Source organism: Oncorhynchus mykiss, chromosome 2, assembly GCF_057628025.1.
Source record: "Oncorhynchus mykiss isolate SJ-2025 chromosome 2, ASM5762802v1, whole genome shotgun sequence".
Lineage (NCBI taxonomy): Eukaryota > Metazoa > Chordata > Actinopteri > Salmoniformes > Salmonidae > Oncorhynchus > Oncorhynchus mykiss.
Window position 1 is genome coordinate 84,264,642 of NC_143023.1, and position 22,018 is coordinate 84,286,659.

The 22,018-nt window shown below is 43.2% G+C and overlaps 1 protein-coding gene across 4 annotated transcripts in view; it reads left to right on the forward strand.

Moving 5' to 3' along the window:
• The window catches only part of LOC110498007 (UPF0606 protein KIAA1549), an 83,515-nt gene that overhangs the window by 52,365 nt on the left and 9,132 nt on the right, over positions 1 to 22,018 (forward strand). For 3 of the 4 annotated variants that reach the window (XM_036957279.2, XM_090209966.1, XM_090209949.1), the window contains exons 10-17: positions 5,458 to 5,632; positions 6,701 to 6,888; positions 10,022 to 10,254; positions 11,502 to 11,650; positions 13,930 to 14,150; positions 14,918 to 15,153; positions 18,881 to 19,025; positions 20,384 to 20,704. In XM_036957279.2, the coding sequence (XP_036813174.2) occupies positions 5,458 to 5,632; positions 6,701 to 6,888; positions 10,022 to 10,254; positions 11,502 to 11,650; positions 13,930 to 14,150; positions 14,918 to 15,153; positions 18,881 to 19,025; positions 20,384 to 20,704 (1,668 nt within the window). The remainder of the gene's footprint in view (positions 1 to 5,457; positions 5,633 to 6,700; positions 6,889 to 10,021; positions 10,255 to 11,501; positions 11,651 to 13,929; positions 14,151 to 14,917; positions 15,154 to 18,880; positions 19,026 to 20,383; positions 20,705 to 22,018) is intronic. The other variant, XM_090209957.1, reaches the window with a different exon arrangement.

Genomic DNA, 22,018 nt, shown 5'->3' on the forward strand with positions numbered 1-22,018 from the left:
ATCGTCACGGCATATACAGTGGGGCAAAAAAGTATTTAGTCAGCCACCAATTGTGCCAGTTCTCCCACTTCAAAAGATGAGAGAGGCCTGTAAATGTTCATCATAGGTACACTTCAACTATGACAGACAAAATGAGGAAAAAAATCCAGAAAATCACATTGTAGAATTTTTTATGAATTTATTTTATTATGGTGGAAAATAAGTATTTGGTCAATAACAAAAGTTTATCTCAATACTTTGTTATATACCCTTTGTTGGCAATGACAGAGGTCAAACGTTTTCTGTAAGTCTTCACAAGGTTTTCACACACTGTTGCTGGTATTTTGGCCCATTCCTCCATGCAGATCTCCTCTAGAGCAGTGATGTTTTGGGGCTGTTACTGGGCAACACGGACTTTCAACTCCCTCCAAAGATTTTCTATGGGGTTGAGATCTGGAGACTGGCTAGGCCACTTCAGAACCTTGAAATGCTTCTTACGAAGCCACTCCTTCGTTGCCCGGGCGGTGTGTTTGGGATCATTGTCATGCTGAAATACCCAGCCACGTTTCATTTTCAATGCCCTTGCTGATGGTAAGCTTTGTTACTTTGGTCCCAGCTCTCTGCAGGTCATTCAGTAGGTCCCCCCGTGAATGGTTCTGGGATTTTTGCTCACCGTTCTTGTGATCATTTTGACCCCACGGGGTGAGATCTTGCGTGGAGCCCCAGATCGAGGGAGATTATCAGTGGTCTTGTATGTCTTCCATTTCCTAATAATTGCTCCCACAGTTGATTTCTTGAAACCAAGCTGCTTACCTATTGCATATTCCGTCTTCCCAGCCTGGTGCAGGTCTACAATTTTGTTTCTGGTGTCCTTTGACAGCTCTTTGGTCTTGGCCATAGTGGAGTTTGGAGTGTGACTGTTTGAGGTTGTGGACAGTTGTCTTTTATACTGTTAACAAGTTCAAACAGGTGCCATTAATACAGGTAACGAGTGGAGGACAGAGGAGCCTCTTAAAGGTCTGTGAGAGCCAGAAATCCTGCTTGTTTGTAGGTGACCAAATACTTATTTTCCACTATAATTTGCAAATAAATTCATAAAAAATTCTACAATGTGATTTTCTGGATTTTTTTCCTCATTTTGTCTGTCATAGTTGAAGTGTACCTATGATGAAAATTACAGGCCTCTCTCATCTTTTGAAGTGGGAGAACTTGCACAATTGGTGGCTGACTAAATACTTTTTTGCCCCACTTTATATTCTAAAATCTCCTATGGGAAAAATGAATGGTGCAAAAATTATTGGAACCGTTTCCCTGTTTGACTGCTAGGTTTTATGGGTATTATGACTCATAATGTGGTACTCTATTAGAACTCTAATCATAGCCCATACCGAACACAGGTTCACCGCTAATTCACGATCCATTAAATGTCCGTGGGTCTGTGGAGATCTGGGAAGCAGATATCTGAAGGTGCTATGATATTTATCACTAACAGCTCCCACCTGCGTGTAGACCATCGCACCCTCTCTGCACCCTCTCTGCCCTCTCCACAGGGCCCGTTAACATATCCCTCCCCACAACTAGAGTAGATTTCTGCATTTATAATAACTACAGCTGCCAGGCAGAATGAGAGAGAGAGAATTAATAATTGATCTGCTATTAGTGACTGGCGACACAGCATTCAAGTAACGGAACTTGAAGGAAAGAAAAAGAGACTTGGTGGTTGGTCTTTGATTAGCTGGCCTGTGATGAATAGGTGGTGTTGCCATGGATACCCTGGCCTATCCTGTCCCCTAAATGTTGTTGTGAAGAGAGGGGAGAGGGGAGTAGAGCAGGTGCTGTGGAGAACCACAAAAGGCAAAGCCTGATTAGTAAAGCAGTGTGACTCTGGGTAGAAAAGACTACAAGCCCTCGATAAGGAGTCTCACTGTTGCGATTCATGGAGAGCTCACCACAAGGAATAATATTGAAAGGTTTTACCAGTTGATGTGACTCACTGTACGAGTCCAACTCTGTTTGCAGTCACATCCACCAATACCCCTTCTAAGGACTACTGCTACATTATTGTGGGGACTATATATACAGTTGAAGTCGGAAGTTTACGTACACTTTAGACAAATACATTTATACTCAGTTTTTCACAATTCCTGACTTAAATCCTAGGAAACATTCCCTGTCTTAGATCAATTAGGATCACCACTTTAATTTAAGAATGTGGAATGTCAGAATAATAGCAGAGAGAAGGATTTATTTCAGCTTTTATTTATTTCATCACATTCCCGTGGGTCACAAGTTTACATACACTCAATTAGTATTTGGTAGCATTGCCTTTAAATTGTTTAACTTGGGTTAAACATTTAGGGTCGCCTTACACAAGCTTCCCACAATGAGTTGTGTGAATTTTGGCCCATTCCTCCTGACAGAGCTGGTGTAACTGAGTCAGGTTTGTAGGCCTCCTTGCTCGCACATGCTTTTTCAGTTCTGCCCACAAATGTTCTATAGGATTGAGGTCAGGGCTTTGTGATGGCCACTCCAATACCTTGACTTTGTTGTCCTTAAGCCATTTTGCCACAACTTTGGAAGTATGCTTGGGGTCATTGTCCATTTGGAAGACCCATTTGCGACCAAGTTTTAACTTCCTGACTAGAGGTCAACCGATTATGATTTTTCAACGCCGATACTGATTATTGGAGGACCAAAAAGCCAATTAATTAGCCATTAATCGGCCGATTTAAAAAATAAAAATGTCTTTGTAATATTGACAATTACAACAATACTGAATGAACATTTATTTTAACTTAACATAATACATCAATCAAATCAATTTAGCCTCAAGTAAATAATGAAACATGTTCAATTTGGTTTAAATAATGCAAAAACAAAGTGTTGGAGAAGAAAGTAAAAGTGCAATATGTACTATGTAAGAAAGCTAACGTTTCAGTTCCTTGCTCAGAACATGAGAACATATGAAAGCTGGTGGTTCCTTTTAACATGAGTCTTCAATATTCCCAGGTAAGAAGTTTTGGGTTGTAGTTATTATAGGAATTATAGGACTATTTCCCTCTATACCATTTGTATTTCATTAACCTTTTACTATTGGATGTTCTTATAGGCAGTTTAGTATTGCCAGTGTAATACTATAGCTTCCATCTCTCTCCTCGCTCCTACCTGGGCTCGAACCAGCAACACAACGACAACAGCCACCATCGAAGCAGTGTTACCCATGCAGAGCAAGGGAACAACTACTAGAAGGCTAAGAGCGAGTGACGTTTGAAACGCTATTAGCGCAAACTAGCTAGCCATTTCACTTCGGTTACACCAGCCTCATCTCGGGAGTTGATAGGCTTGTAATCATAAACAGCGCGATGCTTGACGCACAACGAAGAGCTGCTGGCAAAACGCACAAAAGTGCTGTTTCAATGAATGTTTACGCGCCTGCTTCTGCCTACCACCGCTCAGTCAGATACTTAGATACTTGTATGCTTGTATGCTCAGTCAGATTATATGCAACGCAGGACACACTAGATAATATCTAGTAATATCATCAACCATGTGTAGTTAACTAATGATTATGATTGAATGTTTTTTATAAGATAAGTTTAATGCTAGCTAGCAACTTACCTTGGCTTACTGCATTCGCGTAACAGGCAGTCTCCTTGTGGAGTGCAACGAGAGAGAGGCAGGTCGTATTTGCGTTGGACTAGTAACTGTAAGGTTGCAAGATTGGATCCCCCGACCTGACAATGTGAAAATCTGTCTTTCTGCCCCTGAACAAGGCAGTTAACCCACCGTTCCTAGGCCGTCATTGAAAATAAGAATGTGTTCTTAACTGACTTGCCTAGTTAAATAAAGGTATAAAAATTGAAAAAATCGGCGCCCAAAAACACAGATTTACGATTGTTATGAAAACTTGAAATCGGCCCTAATTAATCAGCCATTCCGATTAATCGGTCAACCTCTATTCCTGACTGATGTCTTGAGATGTTGCTTCAATATATCCACATAATTTTCCGTCCTCATGATGCCATCCATTTTGTGAAGTGCACCTGTCCCTCCTGCAGCAAAGCACCCCCACAACATGATGCTGCAACCCCCGTGCTTCACGGTTGGGATGGTATTCATCGGCTTTCAAGCCTCCCCCTATTCCTCCAAACATAACGATGGTCATTATGGCCAAACAGTTCTATTTTTGTTTCATCAGACCAGAGGACATTTCTCCAAAAAGTACGATCTTTGCCCCCATGAGCAGTTGCAAACCGTAGTCTGTTTTTTAATAGTCTGGCTTCTTCTTTTATAGTCTGGCTTCTTCTTTGTTGAGCAGCCTTTCAGGTTATGTCGATATAGGACTTGTTTTACTGTGGATATAGATACTTTTGTACCTGTTTCCTCCAGCATCTTCACAACATCCTTAGCTGTTGTTCTGGGATTGATTTGCACTTTTCGCACCAAAATATGTTCATCTCTAGGAGACAGAATGCGTCTCCTTCCTGAGTGGTATGACGGCTACATGGTCCCATTGTGTTTATACTTGCGTACTATTGTTTGTACAAATGAACGTGGTACCTTCAGGCATTTGGAAATTGCTCCCAAGCATGAACCAGACTTGTGGAGGTCTACATTTTTTTCTGAGGTCTTGGCTGATTTCTTTTTGATTTTCCCATGATGTCAAGCCAAGAGGCACAGAGTTTGAAGGTAGGCCTTGAAATACATCCACAGGTACACCTCCAATTGACTCAAATTATGTCAATTAGCCTATTAGCCTAACAGAAGTTTCTAAAGCCATGACGCATTTTCTGGAATTTTCCAAGCTGTTTAAAGGCACAGTCAACTTAGTGAATGTAAACTTCTGACCCACTGGAATTGTGTTACAGTGAGTTATAAGTGAAATAATCTGTCTGTAAACAATTGTTTGAAAAATTCCTTGTCATGCACAAAGTAGATGTCCTAACCGACTTGCCAAAACTATAGTTTGTTAACAAGAAATGTGTGCAGTGGTTGAAAAACGAGTTTTAATGACTCCAACCTATGTGTATGAAAACTTCCAACTTCAACTGTTTCTACTGTAGTACGTCAAAGCTGTGTGTTGGAAAACCTTGGTACAGCATGGGTGAAATAGGCATCGTGGTGCTCATGTGAATTTCCTTTTTTTTTGTTGCTTTAGACCAATTCCTATTCTCACTTAAAATCTATTTTTTTGTTTTTAATAGTTGTTGGGTAACAGGGAAATTAAACCAGGTGGGGTTGCAAAATTTGAGTAACTTTCCCAAAATTCCCAGTTTTTCCCAGAAATCCTGGTTGGAGGGTTCCTGGATTTCCTGTTTATTCCTTCGTAATTGAAGGAATCTTCAAACCAGGATTTCTGGAAAACAAGAGAATTTTTGGAAAGTTACTGACATGTTGCAACCCTAGTACCAGTCATTGTCGCAGCAAGCTTTCTAGTCTAGAACTGTGATGTTAACAGTAACACACATCTCCCTGCAGATTGTGAGTACGACCAGGCTGGTGGGAGCGGACCACCCTCTGGATATGGTGTACTTTGTGGACCAGCTAGGACAGCGGTTACCTGCCATCACCACGGCCAACATGCTGAACAGACTGGATGTGCAAAGGGCAGCCATCGTGCTGGGCTACAGAGTACAGGGCATCCTGGCTACACGTAAGTAGAGCCTTAGCGTGGTTAGAAATGGCAAGACAGCACAAATAGAAATTGAGAACAGGGTAAGTCTACCTGCCCACGCTACCTTTACTGGAGTTGAAAGGAACTGAGCTCAGTTAAATTGGAATATGTATGAAGGACACTAATGTATACACAGCAATCAGCTTTGATGTATGGAGCGCCTCCTCCCTACTGTATCCATGCACCAGTGCATTCATTGGCACAGAATAGTGTTCATTAAGATTTTGGAGCTCCTGATCAAAGGTCAGTAAATCTGCACAATTAAAAGTATACGGACTAATTGCTCAGTATATGTTGGTGTTTATTTGAACTGATTACCTCATCCTATACACTGGGCCAAATGCTTCACCTCATTATATATCTATGTTGGAGATGTAGGAGTCGAAGCACATCAAGGGACTTCTGTCCCTGCTTTAAGCCTGCTCTTATGGCAAGTGAGGTTTTTCCCAGGCAATACGACAAGCCTTAATTGCAGAGTAGCAGCAGAAGAACAGACCGCTGTAAGATGTGTGTAACACAGTGTGTAGCATGCAGTGTAACTACTGTAGCTGTTTATGATTGAACTCCGTGTGGATGTGACGTGGTGGAGTTGGACCAAGGTGCAGAGAATGGATCAGACGAGGAATCAAAGGTTTCGGATAACGTAAATACTTCACCGATAAAATAAGGAAACAGAAGGATCACAGTAATACTTAAAAATAAATAACAACATTTAGACTAGAACTTACTCAGGCGACACACAAGGAAACCGAAATCAAGCTTCTGTGAACAAGAACAGAAAACACACCTCTTTTAAAAGGGAAATCATAATGAACTGATAAGCAACACCTGATTAACAAAGAAAGGAACCATGATAGTGGACGTTTGGAATTCTGATGGGGACATAAACACATAGACACAGACAGACGTATACACACATGCAAGCATACACACACGCACACACACAGACAAAGACATACCGACATGCACATGCATGTAATTACACACTCCATAATGTTGTATGCCATGTTATATGTTTTTGATGTATCTATGGCCATTTTTCTGTAGCTGTGGAGAAGGTGGCAGGGTACCCTCCTCCAGACACGGAGAACACCAGCATGTGGATCATCATAGGCGTGGTGGTGCCGCTAGGCGTGGTCATCGTCATCATCTCCATCCTCTACTGGAAGCTGTGTCGCACCGACAAGTTGGAGTTCCAGCCCGACGCCATGACCACTGTCCAGCAAAGACAGAAGGTGAGGAGAGGAGGAGGGACGATGGACCAAGAGCATCGCCTAGTCCCCTGTTTCTCTCTGTGTTTATTCACCTCTTTTAACCTGCTGTCATCATCTTTCCATCTCTGGATGTGTTGGCTCTTACATGTTATGTTGCCTGTCTCTGTCCATAACCACTGTTTTATATGTGCCTACTCTACACAGACTACGTTGGATTAGTTTCAGCCTTTTCTGTTCTAAACATTTTTCTAACTCTATGTATCCCTCTCTGGCCTATCTACAGCACCTCTGTATGTGGTATATTGTATTGTTAGTTATCTCTCACACTGACAGCTATTTTTCCTCCTCTACCTTCACACACAGCATGGAGAGATTTGTGTTATCAGCCAGTCGGCTCCTCTGTGTCTCTCCACTGTTTGTGTTGTACAGTTATCTCCCCTCTTAAGGACATATCTGAATCCAGGCCTCTATATCTCCCTGGCAGTGCATTCCTCACCCCGTACTTGTTATTATTTGAGGGCTGTAGTTCTCACACTATGGGGAGTTGTGGTGGTCTCAGGTTTGATCTCTGTGGGGTGAAGCCTAACTTCATCTTCAGTCGAATTTTCACTTAGTCATCCATTGATGTCAATGGGAGACCAAGTGAAAATGTGACTTAAGTGGGATTTGCCGCTGTGCTGATAGGCTGTACTGTATGGGAGCTTAGAGTAGTAGAGTACTATCTCTCTCCCCTGCTGCCAGTGATCCAGTCTCATGCTGAAGAGGATCACAGGCTCCCTATGTGGCAGCAGCCCATGCTTGAGAGAGGATCACATGCTCGCTATGTGACAGGCAGCCCAACAGTAATTGGCTCTCGCTGCAGTAAGGCACAGCAGCTGTGTTCTTGCCCAGGGCTGCTCCCACAGTACTGCAGCTCCACACAGCTCTACAAGATCCCCCTGGCTGACAGTATCACACACGCACGCATACATGGACACACACAGAGACACCCTGCATAATACACACTCGTTGCTATCCAGACAGACAGGATGTGCTCTGACTACTGCTGCTGCTGCTGGGGGCTTTCTAATGTCTATCCTCCTGGTATCACACAGACACACATGCTGCCCCTCATATACTGTCCTGCTCTGCTATTATTAGACTGCCTGGTCTGTCTGTGTTGTTGTTATGGGTTACCCTGTCTCTGATTGATCTGTCTGTCTGCCTTCTTTTCCTCTGCCTCTGACCTCTCTGTCCAGTTGGAATGAGGCAAATGCAGATTAATATGTACAAGCATCTATCCTTCCTTACCTCAGTCTAAGACCTCTACCATCCATCAATCACGTAACACCTCTCCTCTTTCCATTTCCATCTCTTTTCTTTCTATTTCTGTTCAGTCCGCTCAACCTTTCAGGGAATCATCGTTCAGGGAATCAAGGTCTCCTCTTCCAATCAAGAGGCAAATAATGATTACTGAGAGTGAGGAGGAAGAGGAGGGGGAAGAAGAGGAAGAGGAAGATGAGAGAAAGGGGAAGGTACAAAGTAGAAGGTTGTAGTTCGTAGAAGACCCTGAACAGAATGGGTTGTGTAGTGTGTAGTGGATTTGAATCTATTGGCAATAAATTCCCATGGTAGTGAATGGAAAACCCAAGGACCTGGTCAACTCATCACATGTATCAATCACCATCCCACCCACTGCATCCAATCAGGGAACAAACCTTCCTCCTGGCAAGCCAAAGCCCAAGCAGAAAAGTGAGAGCTATGAAGAGGAGGAGGAAGAAGAAGAGGAGGAGGAGGAAGAAGAGGAGGAGGAAGAAGAGGAGGAGGAAGAGGAAGATGAGAGAAAGGGGAAGGTACAAAGTAGACGCTAGTAGTTAGTAGAAGACCCTGAAGAGAATGGGTTGTGTAGTGTGTAGTGGATTTGAATCTATTGGTTGTTGTGAGTAGAGAATGATAGCAAATCGGCCCTGTAGTTAAGGGGCAATAAAGTCCCATGGTAGTGAATGGAAGACCCAAGGAGCTGGTCAACTCATCACATGTATCAATCACCATCCCACCCACTGCATCCAATCAGGGACCAAACCTTCCTCCTCCCAAGCCAAAGCCCAAGCAGAAAAGTGAGAGCTATGAGGAGGAGGAGGTAGAAGAAGAGGAGGAGGAAGAAGAGGAAGATGAGGAGGAGGAAGAAGAGAAGAAGAAAACCGTGTTGAAAGGGAAGCAGAAGGTACAACGTACTGTAGTAAGATAGTAGTCTTTTCCATATTAGACGTGCTAGCCTGTCTCCAGGCTTTAGAGAGGGCGGGTCAGACACTGAGATGTCATCTAGTCTGGCCTGGTACTCATGTTTGTGTATTATAGAAAAACAAAGGATTTGTTGAGATCTTGTCTTCAATGTTTTAGATGCTTATCATCATTGCAGTTTTGGAAGTCTCATCCAAATAGGCCATATATTGAATGGGTATCATACTATAATGTACAGTATCAGTATAGTAGTTCCTCATCAGACTAGGCCACGGTTTTGACAACAGGTGTAGACTAACAAAATGCTTACTTACTTTTCAATCCGAAATCCTTGTGACCCCACATTACTTTCTCTGCTTTTTATTCATTCATGTTTTTTTACTCCCTGCGCTCCCCCCATCACTCAGTCAGCCCAGTCACTCACTAATCACTACCCCCTCCATCTTCCTGTCGCTTCGCTCACTCACTTCTCTCACTCGCCTGCCTGCCCTACTTCTGTCTGTCCTCCCTCCCGCTGCAGTCGTACACCTGTCTAATGAAACTCTAATGAAACTCTAATGAAACTCTAAATGCAGCTGGCAAAACAATGACTGTGATTTTTTTAAATTCTCTCCTCTCTCCCTCCCACCCCCTCTCTCAATCTCTAAATGTTCCCTTTTTTTCTTATTATATATCATCTTGCTCCTGTACCTTTCTCTTCTCTTCCCCCTTCTCTCTCTCTCTCCCTCCCTCTCTGTCAATTTTGTCCTCTCACCTCCTACTCCTGTTCCTCTCTACTCTCTTTTATCCTCCTCTCTCTCTCTCTCGCTCTCTCTCTCTCTCTGTCTGTCTCTCTGTATCTTTCTCTCTCTGTCTCTCTCTTTCTCTCTTTCTCTGTCTGTCACTCTCTGTCTCTCTCTCTCTCTCTCTCTCTCTCTGTGTCCTCTATCCTCAGCTCCAGGCTCCCAGTGTGAAGGGCTTTGACTTTGCCAAGCTGCACTTGGGCCAGCACAGTAAAGATGACATCATGGTAATCCAGGAGCCTGGTGCCCCCGGGCCCCCACCACCCAACTCCAACACCAAGGAGAGTGCCGCCACCTCCAAGAACGGTGAGGTCCCCAGCCCCAGGTCAAAAGGGACCTCCGTCTCCTCCACCAAGGCGTCCCGCAGCACACGCAGGCGAGGAAGGTCAGTAGCCCCCCACAGGTTTTGTGACTGCGTGCTTGCTTGCGTGTGCGTGCTCCTCATTCACCTCAGCAGAGAGATTCCTGTAGAAAAATGCTTTGAAAGATGTTCTATTCACAACAGCACATCTTAAACAATTATTAATACAATACAGTACAATAGATATTTGTTGTCTTTTGTTAGGGGAATTCCTTCTATGCGATATAAGCCAGGTAGAAAATATAAAAGCAGTAACATGTACTTTCTACTGTTGCCCGCTCAGTCGGCACCATGACCTACACACCAGTTTCGGAGTAACCTAACGCTGGCCTCTTCACAGTCACACCACCACAGCTAAATCAATGGTGTCAATAGGAGATGGTCTATTCTCGTGAGACAGAATGGTCGCTCTGACTAAAAGATCATTTCTTCTCGCTAATTGCTTTAGCTAATAGCAGATAAATTAGGCTTGAATGCTAGAGTGGCAGTGAGCACTCTCAATCCGGTGATGAGTGTGATGGGTTGCTGTCACATTGTCACTAATGTAGAGCATTAAAAGAGATGTCTTCCATTCTGGGCAGCTGTTCTCATAGTGTTGGATAGGAATTTAATGATACTGTCAATGGGAATAATACTGGTGATCGATTATGACAAAAAGTTTATTTCTTTCAAAGAAAAGCCATTACAAAAAGGATTTCCCCTGATGGATTGATAACTATAGTGTTTTGTTCTGTTGACCTATTTGACCTATAAAAAGCACTATTTTGTTCATTAAAATAACATCAAATTGATCAGAAATACAGTGTAGATATTGTTAATGTTGTAAATGACTATTGTTTCAGGAAACGGTAGATTTTTTTAAATGGAATATCTACATAGGCGTACAATGGCACGTTGTGTTAGCTAATCCAAGTTTAGCATTTTTTTTTTTTTAACTAGAAACTTGGATCAGCTAACACAACGTGCCATTGGAACACAGGCGTGATGGTTGCTGATAATGGGCCTCTGTACGCCTATGTAGATATTCCATTAAAAAAATCAGCCGTTTCCAGCTGCAATAGTCATTTACAACATTAACAATATCTACACTGTATTTCTGATCAATTTGATGTTATTTTAATGAACAAAATAATTGCTTTTAAAAACGAGGACATTTCTAAGTGACCCCAAACTTTTGAACGGTAGTGTATGTGTGGCACGTATCGTATGTGTTCTTACATGTGTGCATGTACACCTATTTGCTTCAATGACATGGGTGTGTGTGTTTTCAGGGACAGGATCTCTCCGTCAGACAGGGACTCCATGGTGAGCGCTGGGTCCGGTGATCGTGATAAGGAGTTAGCCGAGGAGAACCTGAGAGCCTTCGCCATGCCCAACGACAGCAAGCAGGCCCGCAAGATCCCAATCAATGTTTTAAATGGCAAGTGTCCATGGCAACATTGGATCACATCCATGCTCTCACGTACACAAAGAGAAGAGGAGGAGGAGGGGGAGGAGAGGGGAGAGAAAAAGAGAAAGAGCAACTCATGTTGAGAGGTTAAACAGGAGAATAGAGAGACTGAGGAAGAGATACAAGCAACTGATGGATAGACCAGGAGGGAAGGAGAGACAGAGAGAGACAGAAGGAAGAGAGACTGCGTTAGTGTGAAAGGGGGGTAGGCCAGCCAGGTACAGACTGAACCTGACTCACCACAGAGGAAAGGTTCCAGCAGTACGACGTCACATCCCTTCCTCCTGCAATCTGCCGTACACTCACACACACTCACATTGTGTCTTACCAACACACACACACTGCCTCTCTCACACACACACTGCCTTTCTCAAACACACACTACCTCTCGCACACACACACACTACCTCTCGCACACACATTCTACCTCTCAAGGCTGCTCCTCAGCATGCTAAACACAGCCTCCGTCCCTTTTCCCCTCAGTCTAAATAGGCTTAGCTGAGGCTAGGAGACCAAATGTTATTATCAGCACTGGCATTTCTTCTTCTAAATGAGTTGCTCTGTCCTCTCTCTGTCTGTCCTGATTCTGCTATATCCAAGACCTGACATAGCACTCAGAGTAGTGTATACACATGGTTCAAGACCTGACATAGCACTCAGAGTAGTGTATACACATAGTCCAAGACCTGACATAGCACTCAGTAGTGTATACACATGGTCTAAGACCTGACATAGAGTATACACATGGTTCAAGACCTGACATAGCACTCAGTAGTGTATACACATGGTCCAAGACCTGACATAGCACTCAGAGTAGTGTATACACATGGTCCAAGACCTGACATAGCGTATACACATGGTCCAAGACCTGACATAGCACTCAGTAGTGTATACACATGGTCCAAGACCTGACATAGCATATGCACATGGTACAAGACCTGACATAGTACTCAGAGTAGGGTATACACATGGTCCAAGACCTGACATAGCACTCAGAGTAGTGTATACACATGGTTCAAGACCTGACAGAGCACTCAGAGTAGTGTATACACATGGTCCAATACCAGATATAGCACTTAGAATAGTGTATACACATGGTTCAAGACCTGACATAGCACTCAGTAGCGTATACACATGGTCCAAGACCTGACATAGCACTCAGTAGTGTATACACATGGTCCAAGACCTGACATAGCACTCAGTAGTGTATACACATGGTCCAAGACCTGACATAGCATATGCACATGGTCCAAGACCTGACATAGCACTCAGAGTAGTGTATACACAACTATGATGAGATAGTGCAGAGCTATGCTAAGACTTGTATTTTTTCTAATGTCTGAGACTGTCTCTGACCTAGGTCTATTGAAATGTGAGGACAAACTGTAGCTTATGTCAATATATTTCAAACAGGATTGCATTATTTTTAACTTCTATCTTGCTTTCTGTCTGCTGTTTTCCCTTAACTTTGTGGCTTGCAGGAAAGAATAGAATTGGTAAGAGTTATTCTTCTGTCTGTCGGTTTTGTAGACATGAGGCTTTGTGACTTGTAGCTGCTGTCTGTGTGACCGTGATGTGACGTCCATTATGTTGTGATTGCTTTCTGTTGTGCATCTCATCAATAACCAGTATTGAGCTGTCACCTCCCAGAGGTGGGGAACAATGAATCTTGAACAACAAGCTTAGACCTTTTTATTGTAGTTCCTTGTAGGCTACCAAACATCTGAATAAGTATCTAACATTGGTAAACATCAGACTTGTCATCATTACAAATCATCTGGTTAATGGTTAAATGATTCATCCAATTCAGTGCTGATAAGAATCATCTGTGCACAGAGAATGCTAGTTAATGTAAAAGAGAATTTGAGAACATTTGTTCTCATTGACTTCCCTTGCTGAATAAAGGATCTGCCCCCTGGTGGTGTAAAGAGTTACATGACACCTGTGACTTTTTTTTATTTCACCTTTATTTAACTAGGCAAGTCAGTTAAGAATAAATTCTTATTTACAATGACGGCCTACACCGGCCAAACCCAGACGACCCTTTGCCAATTGTGCACCACCCTATGGGACTCTCAATCACGTCCAGTTGTGATACAGCCTGGAATCGAACTAGGGTGTCTGTAGTGGTGCCTCTAGCACTGAGATGCAGTGCTTTAGACCGCTGTGCCCCTCGGGAGCCCCTTCAAACTTCCAGACCTTGCCTGGTTGTGATGTTGACCTTAATCAATCTCCCTGGTCTCCTTCAGGTCCTCCTCCCATGAACGGCCATGACGAGCATCTCTCCTCTGCCTCCATCTTTGAGCATGTGGACCGCATGTCGCGCTCGGCCGACGGCACCCGTCGCCTGTCCAATAAGATTCAGCTGATCGCCATGCAGCCCATGGCTGTCCCGCCCCAGCACCACAGCCCCACTGTCAACGGTATTAACGGCAGAGGGCCAGAGACACACAGCAGCTTTAACAAGGAGGTGAGACACTGACCCGCTCACACACTAACACTCTTACTCAGACATGTATACAGGTTACAGTAATGTCATTCATTACCTTACATGGAGCATGTATAAACAGTAGACGTCTGTGATCCTCTCTATTCTCCCTCCTGTCTGGACATACAGAGAAAATTGATTTTATGTCAATGAGACTAACCTACAGAGTGTAGAAAACATCAGGAACACCTGCCCTTTCATGACATAGACTGACCAGGTGAAAGCTAGGATCCCTTATTGATGTCACTTGTTAAATTCACTTCTATCAGTGTAGATGAAGGGGAGGAGACAGGTTAAAGAATTATTTTTAAGCCTTGATTGTATGTTTGTGCCATTCTGAGGCTGAATGGCAAGACAAAATATTGAAGTGCCTTTGAACGGGGTATGGTAGTATGTGCCGGGCACACCGGTTTGAGTGTGTCAAGAACTGCAACGCTGCTGGGTTTTTCACATCCAACAATTTCCTGTGTGTATCAGGAATGGTCCACCACCCAAAGGACATCCAAACAATTTGACACAACTGTGGGAAGCATTGGAGTCAATATTTGAACACCTTGTAGAGTCCATGCCCCGACAAACTGAGGCTGTTCTGAGGGCAAAAAGGGCTGCAACTCAATATTAGGAAGGGGTTCCTCATGTTTTATACACTCATATACACACATAAATCATGGTTAAATGAAATATACATTATGTATAGTAAAGTTGCGTCTGGCCAGGTGTTTCTCACTGCAGTCATGTCTATTATTTAGATCCAGGTGGCGTTGAGGCATAAGTCTGAGATCGAGCACCACCGTAACAAGATCCGTCTGCGGGCCAAGAGGAAGGGTCACTATGACTTCCCTGCCATGGACGACCTGGTAGACAATGGTCTGACCACTGACCCCAAGGACCAGGACCACATCTACCACAAGGCCCAGATGCAGATCGACAAGATCCTGAACCCTGACATCCACATGCCCTCACTGTTCATGGAGCCTAAAAAGAGGTCAGGTTTTTTGGGGGTAGGGGAGGGGTAGGGTGCACACAGGGAGGGGTGTGCGTACAGTAGGCAACATGTATCGGAGAAAGCTGCACACTGCAAAAAGTTAAATCTAAGCAAGTCTAAAGATCTGATATTGAGTGATAATTCACTTAAAAAAAGGTTTTCTTACCAAGCTAAATTATCAAATGTCATATTTCAAGATATTTTTAAAGATATTTCACCTTGATCGTTTTAAGTGTAGTTTGTACCTTTTATTTAACCAGGAAAAACCCATTGAGACCCAGAGTCTCTTTTTCAAGGGAGACATGGCCAAGGCAGCAACAATCAATACATGACATAATTAAAACATACAACAATACAATACAACAACATGATCCTGCCTAAGAAAAGCATTTACACTCCACCATCAAGAGTCCACCATCAATATTTTTTATTAATTCAGTGGCACTAACATATCTAGATGAAGCATGGATTGTAGATTATTCCATGCTTCTGGTGCACAAGAAGAGAAGGCAGTCTTGTCTAATACTGTGAATGTCCTGGGGACTTTAAGTAGCAACCACCTAGCAGACCGGGTATGGTAACTGCTGCTGGTGTAGGAGACCAGACTACAGAGGTAAAGAGGGAGTTCACCCAAAAGGGCTTTGTAGATGAACACATACAAATGTATCTTTCTGCGCATATAAAGTGAGGTCCAACCTACCATTTGGTACAAGGTGCAATAGTGGGTGAGTGACTTGGCATTTGTAATAAAGCGCAAGGATGCATGTCCAGTCCAGTCTCTGCAAGACGGAAGTTGAATGCATATACACAAGTCACCATAATCAATTACAGAGAGAAAAGTGGCCCAAACAAGCTTCTTTCTATCCATAAGCAAGCCTTATTATGAAAATAAAAACCCAATTTCAATTTAAGCTTTGTCACAATATTATCCACATGAACGTTAAAGGACAACTTGTCATCCAACCAAATACTTAGGTATTTTTTTATTGAATATCCAAAACATACAATATACTTGTAGTGAGGCCGCTCAACTACTACATCATACCAGTCATCCAACAGACTCCCATTCAGAGTGACACACAGAAGCATCCAGGGTCAATGCCTTGCTCAAGGGCACATCGACAGATCTCCCACCAGGACAAATACCTAGGTATTTGTAGGAGGACACTTTTTCAATGGATAAGCCACCAGATGTGACAATGCTAATATTCTTTGGCAGAGTTCTAGCTCCGGTAAAGGTAATGAATTTAGTTTTTTGTATATTCAAGACCAGTTTTTCAGTGACTGAGAAGCAGTCTAGAGCTCTTCAACAGCCTGAACCAGAGAAGGAGCACAGGAATATATGACTGTGTCATCTGTAACTTTGCTGGTTGCATCCCATTTCCCAAATCATGAATAAAAATTGAGAACAACACAGGAGCTAAACGGAACCCTGGGGCACACCTCTATTAATCTCAAGAAAGCTAGTTCCTAAATTACTTGTATTACTCTTTTTTTGTTGTTAAATAAGCAAAATGATCTGCCAATGATGTTAGATAATTGAGCTAGATAATTATTTTTAAGTTAATTATCACCCTTGTGATATCAGTATGTTTCTCGTTTTAAAACGGATTCTCAAGAGTATTAGTCATCCAGCTATTTTTGCAAATGACTGTCAGAGAAAAATCATTTTTGGAGATGACTGTCAGAGAAAAATAATTTTTGGAGATGTTCACCATCCAGAAATATTTTGACAAATTTGTTTTGTTGTGATAACTTTGAACTCTGGAGAAACTTTCAGTGTCTTTCAGATTGTTCCGCATTGCATGCGTTTAGCAGTCACAATGAGGAGAAATCTACCAGTGTGAGAGACATTTTGACATTTGACATTTTCCACATTTTGTTATGTTACAGCCTTATTCTAAAATGTATTAAATAAATAAGAATCCTCATCAGTCTACACATAATACCCAATAATGGCAAAGTGAAAACAGGGTTTTAGAAATGGTAGTACATTTATAATAAAATAAAATTAAAACAGAAATAGCTTATTTACATAGGTATTCAGACCCTTTGCTATAAGACTCGAAATTGAGCTCAGTTGCGTCCTGTTTCCATTGACCATCCTTGAGATGTTTCTACAACTTGGAGTCCACCTGTGGTAAATTCAATTGATTGGACATGATTTGGAAAGGTACACACCTGTCTATATAAGGTCCCACAGTTGACAATGCATGTCAGAACAAAAACCAAGCCATGAGGTCGAAGGAATTATCCTTAGAGCCCCGAGACAGGACTGTGTCGAGGCACAGATCTGGGGAAGGGTACCAAAACATTTCTGCAGCATTGAATGTCCCCAAGAACACAGTGGCCTCCATCATTCTTAAATGGAAGAAGTTTGGAGCCACCAAGACTCTTCCTAGAGCTGGCCATCTGGCCAAACTGAGCAATCGGGAGAAAGGCCTTGGTTAGGGAGGTGACCAAGATCCTGATGGTCACTGACAGAGCTTCAGAGTTCCTCTGTGGAGATGGGAGAACCTTCCAGAAGGACAAACATCTCTGCAGAACTCCATCAATCAGGCCTTTATCGTGGAGTGACCAGACGGAAGCCACTCCTCAGTAAAAGGCACATGACAGCCACCGCTTGGAGTATGGTCAAAAGGCACCTAAAGATTCTTACATCTGGAGGGCACCTGGCGCCATCCCTACGGTGAAGCATGGTGGTGGCAGCATCATGCTGTGGGGATATTTTTCAGCGGCAGGGACTGGGAGACTAGTCAGGATCAAGGGAAAGATGAATGGAGCAAAGTACAGAGCGATCCTTGATGAAAAACTGCTCCAGAGCACTCAGGACCTCAGACTGGGACGAAGGTTCACCTTCCGACAGGAAAACAACCCTAAGCACTCAGCTAAGAGAGCGCAGGAGGGGCTTCGGGACAAGTCTCTGAATGTCCTTGAGTGGCCCAGCCAGAGCCCAGACTTGAACCTGGTTGAACATCTCTGGAGAGACCTGAAAATAGCTGTGCAGCAACACTCCAAATCCAACCTGACAGCTTGAGAGGATCTCCAGAGAAGAATGAGCGAAACTCCCCAAATACAGGTGTGCTAAGCTTGTAGCGTCAGACCCAAGAAGACTCGGTTGTAATCGCTGCCAAAGATGCTTCAACAAAGTACTGAACAAAGGGTCTGAATGCTTTAAAACTTATTTTGCTTTGTCATTATGGGGTATTGTGTGCAGATTGAGGGGATAAAAATCTATTCCATTTTAGAATAAAGCTGTAACAAAATGTGGAACTATTCAAGGGGTCTGAAAACTTTCCAAATGCACTGTATAACATATTATAAAAATGCTCCTTCAGTTTGCAAACATGTTAGGGAAACAGAAAAAGCTATCTCCCTTAAATAATAAACCCTGAACAGTCTGATGTCTCTATTCAAATTGCTGGGATTCCATTCCAAACGACCAGTAGATGATTCCTGGCCTACAAGTTTTGATTCTGTCTCTGTGGTTGCATCTGGAATAGAGCCCTATTCCCTATATAGCGCACTACTTTTGAGTGTACTTCTTTTGAGTGCACTATAGGGAATAGGGTGCCATTTTCAGACCAAGTGGTCAATATTTGTGAGCTATAGGGAATAGGGTGCCATTTTAGTGTGTTTGTCGTTGGGTGTTTTCTCTGCCATGAAGTGAGGGAAGCAACTGTATGTAAAGGTGGGCTACTACTCTGTATTGACATGTGTCTCTCAGTGGCAGGGGGAGACGTTCTCCCAAGCAGAGGAAGAAGCACCAGTTGAACGGCAGCCTGACTGACGCAGACAAGGACCGGCTCATCTCCAACGACAGTGACGGCACCTACAGGAAATACCCTGGGGTCAACAACGTGGCCTATGTGGTGGGTATACCTGTGGAACATATTGTATACACCAGTGGAGGCTGGTGGGAGGAGCTATAAGGACTGACTCATTGTAATGGCTGGAATGGGAAATGGAACAGAATCAAACATATGGAAGCCACGTTTGAGTCCGTTCCATTTATCCCATTCTATATTCTTTCTATAGCTCCTCCCACCCGCATCCACTGGTACACTCACACAGACAAACCACTCACACAGACAAACTACTCACACAGACAAACATACATCAATATTCCTCCAATGGAGATCTCAACCAGAGCAAGGATAAAAGGGTGCTTTAAAAGAGTACCATAATGTTAACAGAGAGCGATGGTCCGGGTCCAGACGTAACATACTGTACATTAAACATGAATGTTCATTTCCCCCCTCTCCTCTCTTAACATTAGTAATACATTAGAAAAATTGAGTCTCTTATTGTCAGAGTTAGTACGGTCAAGAAAATCCTGTCATGGAATTTTAAAATAGTATTTTCCAGGCCTGGAAAATTTTGGGAAATGATCAACTAAAAATCAACATATCAGCCATGGTCAGAATGACACTTCAGCAGTCTGTGTTTGCAAGACGAGTGGGCCGTCGGACATTGCAGCATCAGGTAGACCTAGCCTATAAAATATGATACAGAACAGACTAACTATGTAGCCATTTTAAAACAAATGTTGTACCCTCTAGTTAACTGATAGCATGTATTATTGTTTTCGTCATCTCCCCAAAAACTTTCCACCGACATCACAAATAAGGCGATGTACTTTTTTTAACGATTCATATGATTCATTTTAACAATTATTTTTGACAAAACAAACAATTCACTTCGCCATTGTATTAGTTGGGATTCGGTTCAATCATGGTGACTCTAATCATTTGAATTAGGAAAAATATTAGATATAATGATGCCTCCAGTTGATTTGGGCACCCAGTGTATTGGCATCAAACGTATTTGGTTGTAATGTTGCAGTGTTTTACATCACGGGGGGTCAACCATCATCCAGGAGCGCTAATGGGTGCGCAGGGTTTTATTCCAGTCCCCCTCTGGCAAACTACATTTTAGAAATGAGCTTCTCAACCAGACCTTGATAAACTGGCTCTGATGTGTTTGAGCAGGGCTTGATCAAAAGCCTGCACACCCAATTTCTCTCCAGACTGAGGGTTGACTACATGTGTTTTATACAGTTGCCTAACATGTATTCTACTTGTGGGGGGGGGGGGTTGTTAAGTTCCTTGTTCAACAACAGGAGAGGGTATGGGATCAGAGAGCAGGCGCACAGTGTCTATCACATTACACTTACTTTTGTATACGTACATAGAGATGCGTATGTGTATGAACCCTGTATTGTTCCCAGTCGGACCCTGACCAGGCCCCAGAGTCTGGGACCCCCTCCCCCAACGACGACGTGTTCCTGGGCCCCATCTCGCCCCCTCCAGGGCACGCCCCTCCCCCTCCCCCCTACATGCCCCCCCAGCCCTCCATCGAGGAGGCCAGGCAGCAGATGCACTCCCTGCTGGACGATGCCTTCGCCCTGGTCTCCCCCACCTCCCAGGGCAGCACTGCCGGCATCACCCTGCCCGGTGTCAACTCCAACCCCCCCAGCTCCAGCCCCCCACCTCGTGGTGGAGCCCGCCCCTGGGGTACTACCTACCCAGCCCTGAGCCCGTTCTCCTCAGTAAGTACTAGGCCTTTCAATAGACCTATTGATTACCTAGCACAACTGAACTGTAAATGTGACTTCAGCCTGCTCTGGAATACTATAGATATATGTTCTGATTTAAATTAACTCTGATTATATTAGAAAGATTTACAATATTATATACACTGAGTATACCAAAGATTAGGAACACCTTCCTAATATGGAGCATCACCCCCCTATTTGCCCTCAGAACAGCCTCAATTTGTCAGGGCATAGGCTCTACAAGGTGTCAAAAGTGTTCCACAGGGATGTTGGCCCATGTTGACTCCATTGCTTCCCACAGTTCTGTCAAGTTGGCTGGAAGTCCTTTGGGTCGTGGACCATTTTTGATACACACAGGAAACATTTGTGTGTGGAAAAACCCAGCAGCTTTGTAGTTCTTGACACAAACTGGTGCGCCCTCTAAATGGCACACGTACACAATGTCTCAATTGTCTCGAGGCTTACAAATGCTTCTTTAACCTGTCTCCTCCCCTTCATCTACAATGATTCAAGTGGATTTAACAAGGGACATCGATAATATTTTTAAATTGTTATTTAACTAGGCAAGTCAGTTAAGAAGAAATTCTTATTTACAATGACGGCCTACCCTGGCCAACGCTGGGCCCATTGTGCGCCACCCAATCACGGCCAGATGTGATGTAGCCTGGATTCAAACCAGGCACTGCAGTGGCGCCTCTTGCACTGAGATACAGTGCCTTAGACCGCTGCGCCACTCGGGAGGCCAATAAAGGATCATAGATTTCACCTGGACTCACCTGGTCAGTCTGTCATGGAAAAAGCAGGTGTTCTTAATGTTTTGTATACTCAGGCAAAGGAGCAGTATATCATAAATTATGTATATGAATCAGGGAGTTTCCAGTCCTGATGCAACGGCTTCAAACAAATGCCAACACTATATTTATAGTGCATATGCCATTACTTTAGATTTACACTGCATTCCTTTCTTAAATATAACACTGTCTGCTGTTCAAAATTCATTTTAGGGCATTTGAACCAAGACCAGAACATATATGCTACAGATTATAGGCTATTTGATCAGAGCAAATAGTCTATTCAGCTGCTCTAAATAAATATTAGACCGTTCCTGTTTTGTTTTATAAAGTTCACCACCTTTCATTTGAAATGAATTCAGAGAGTAAGAGCTCTGTCTAAAACCAGCCCAATATATAACCAGTTAGCTAGCTCAGGTGTAGAAAGAGTTCTGAATTCCTCTGTTCTGGTTCAAATAACATCCGACAGAAACCAGAAAAGCCTTTCCTGCAAAACACCAATTACTGTGCTGTACGA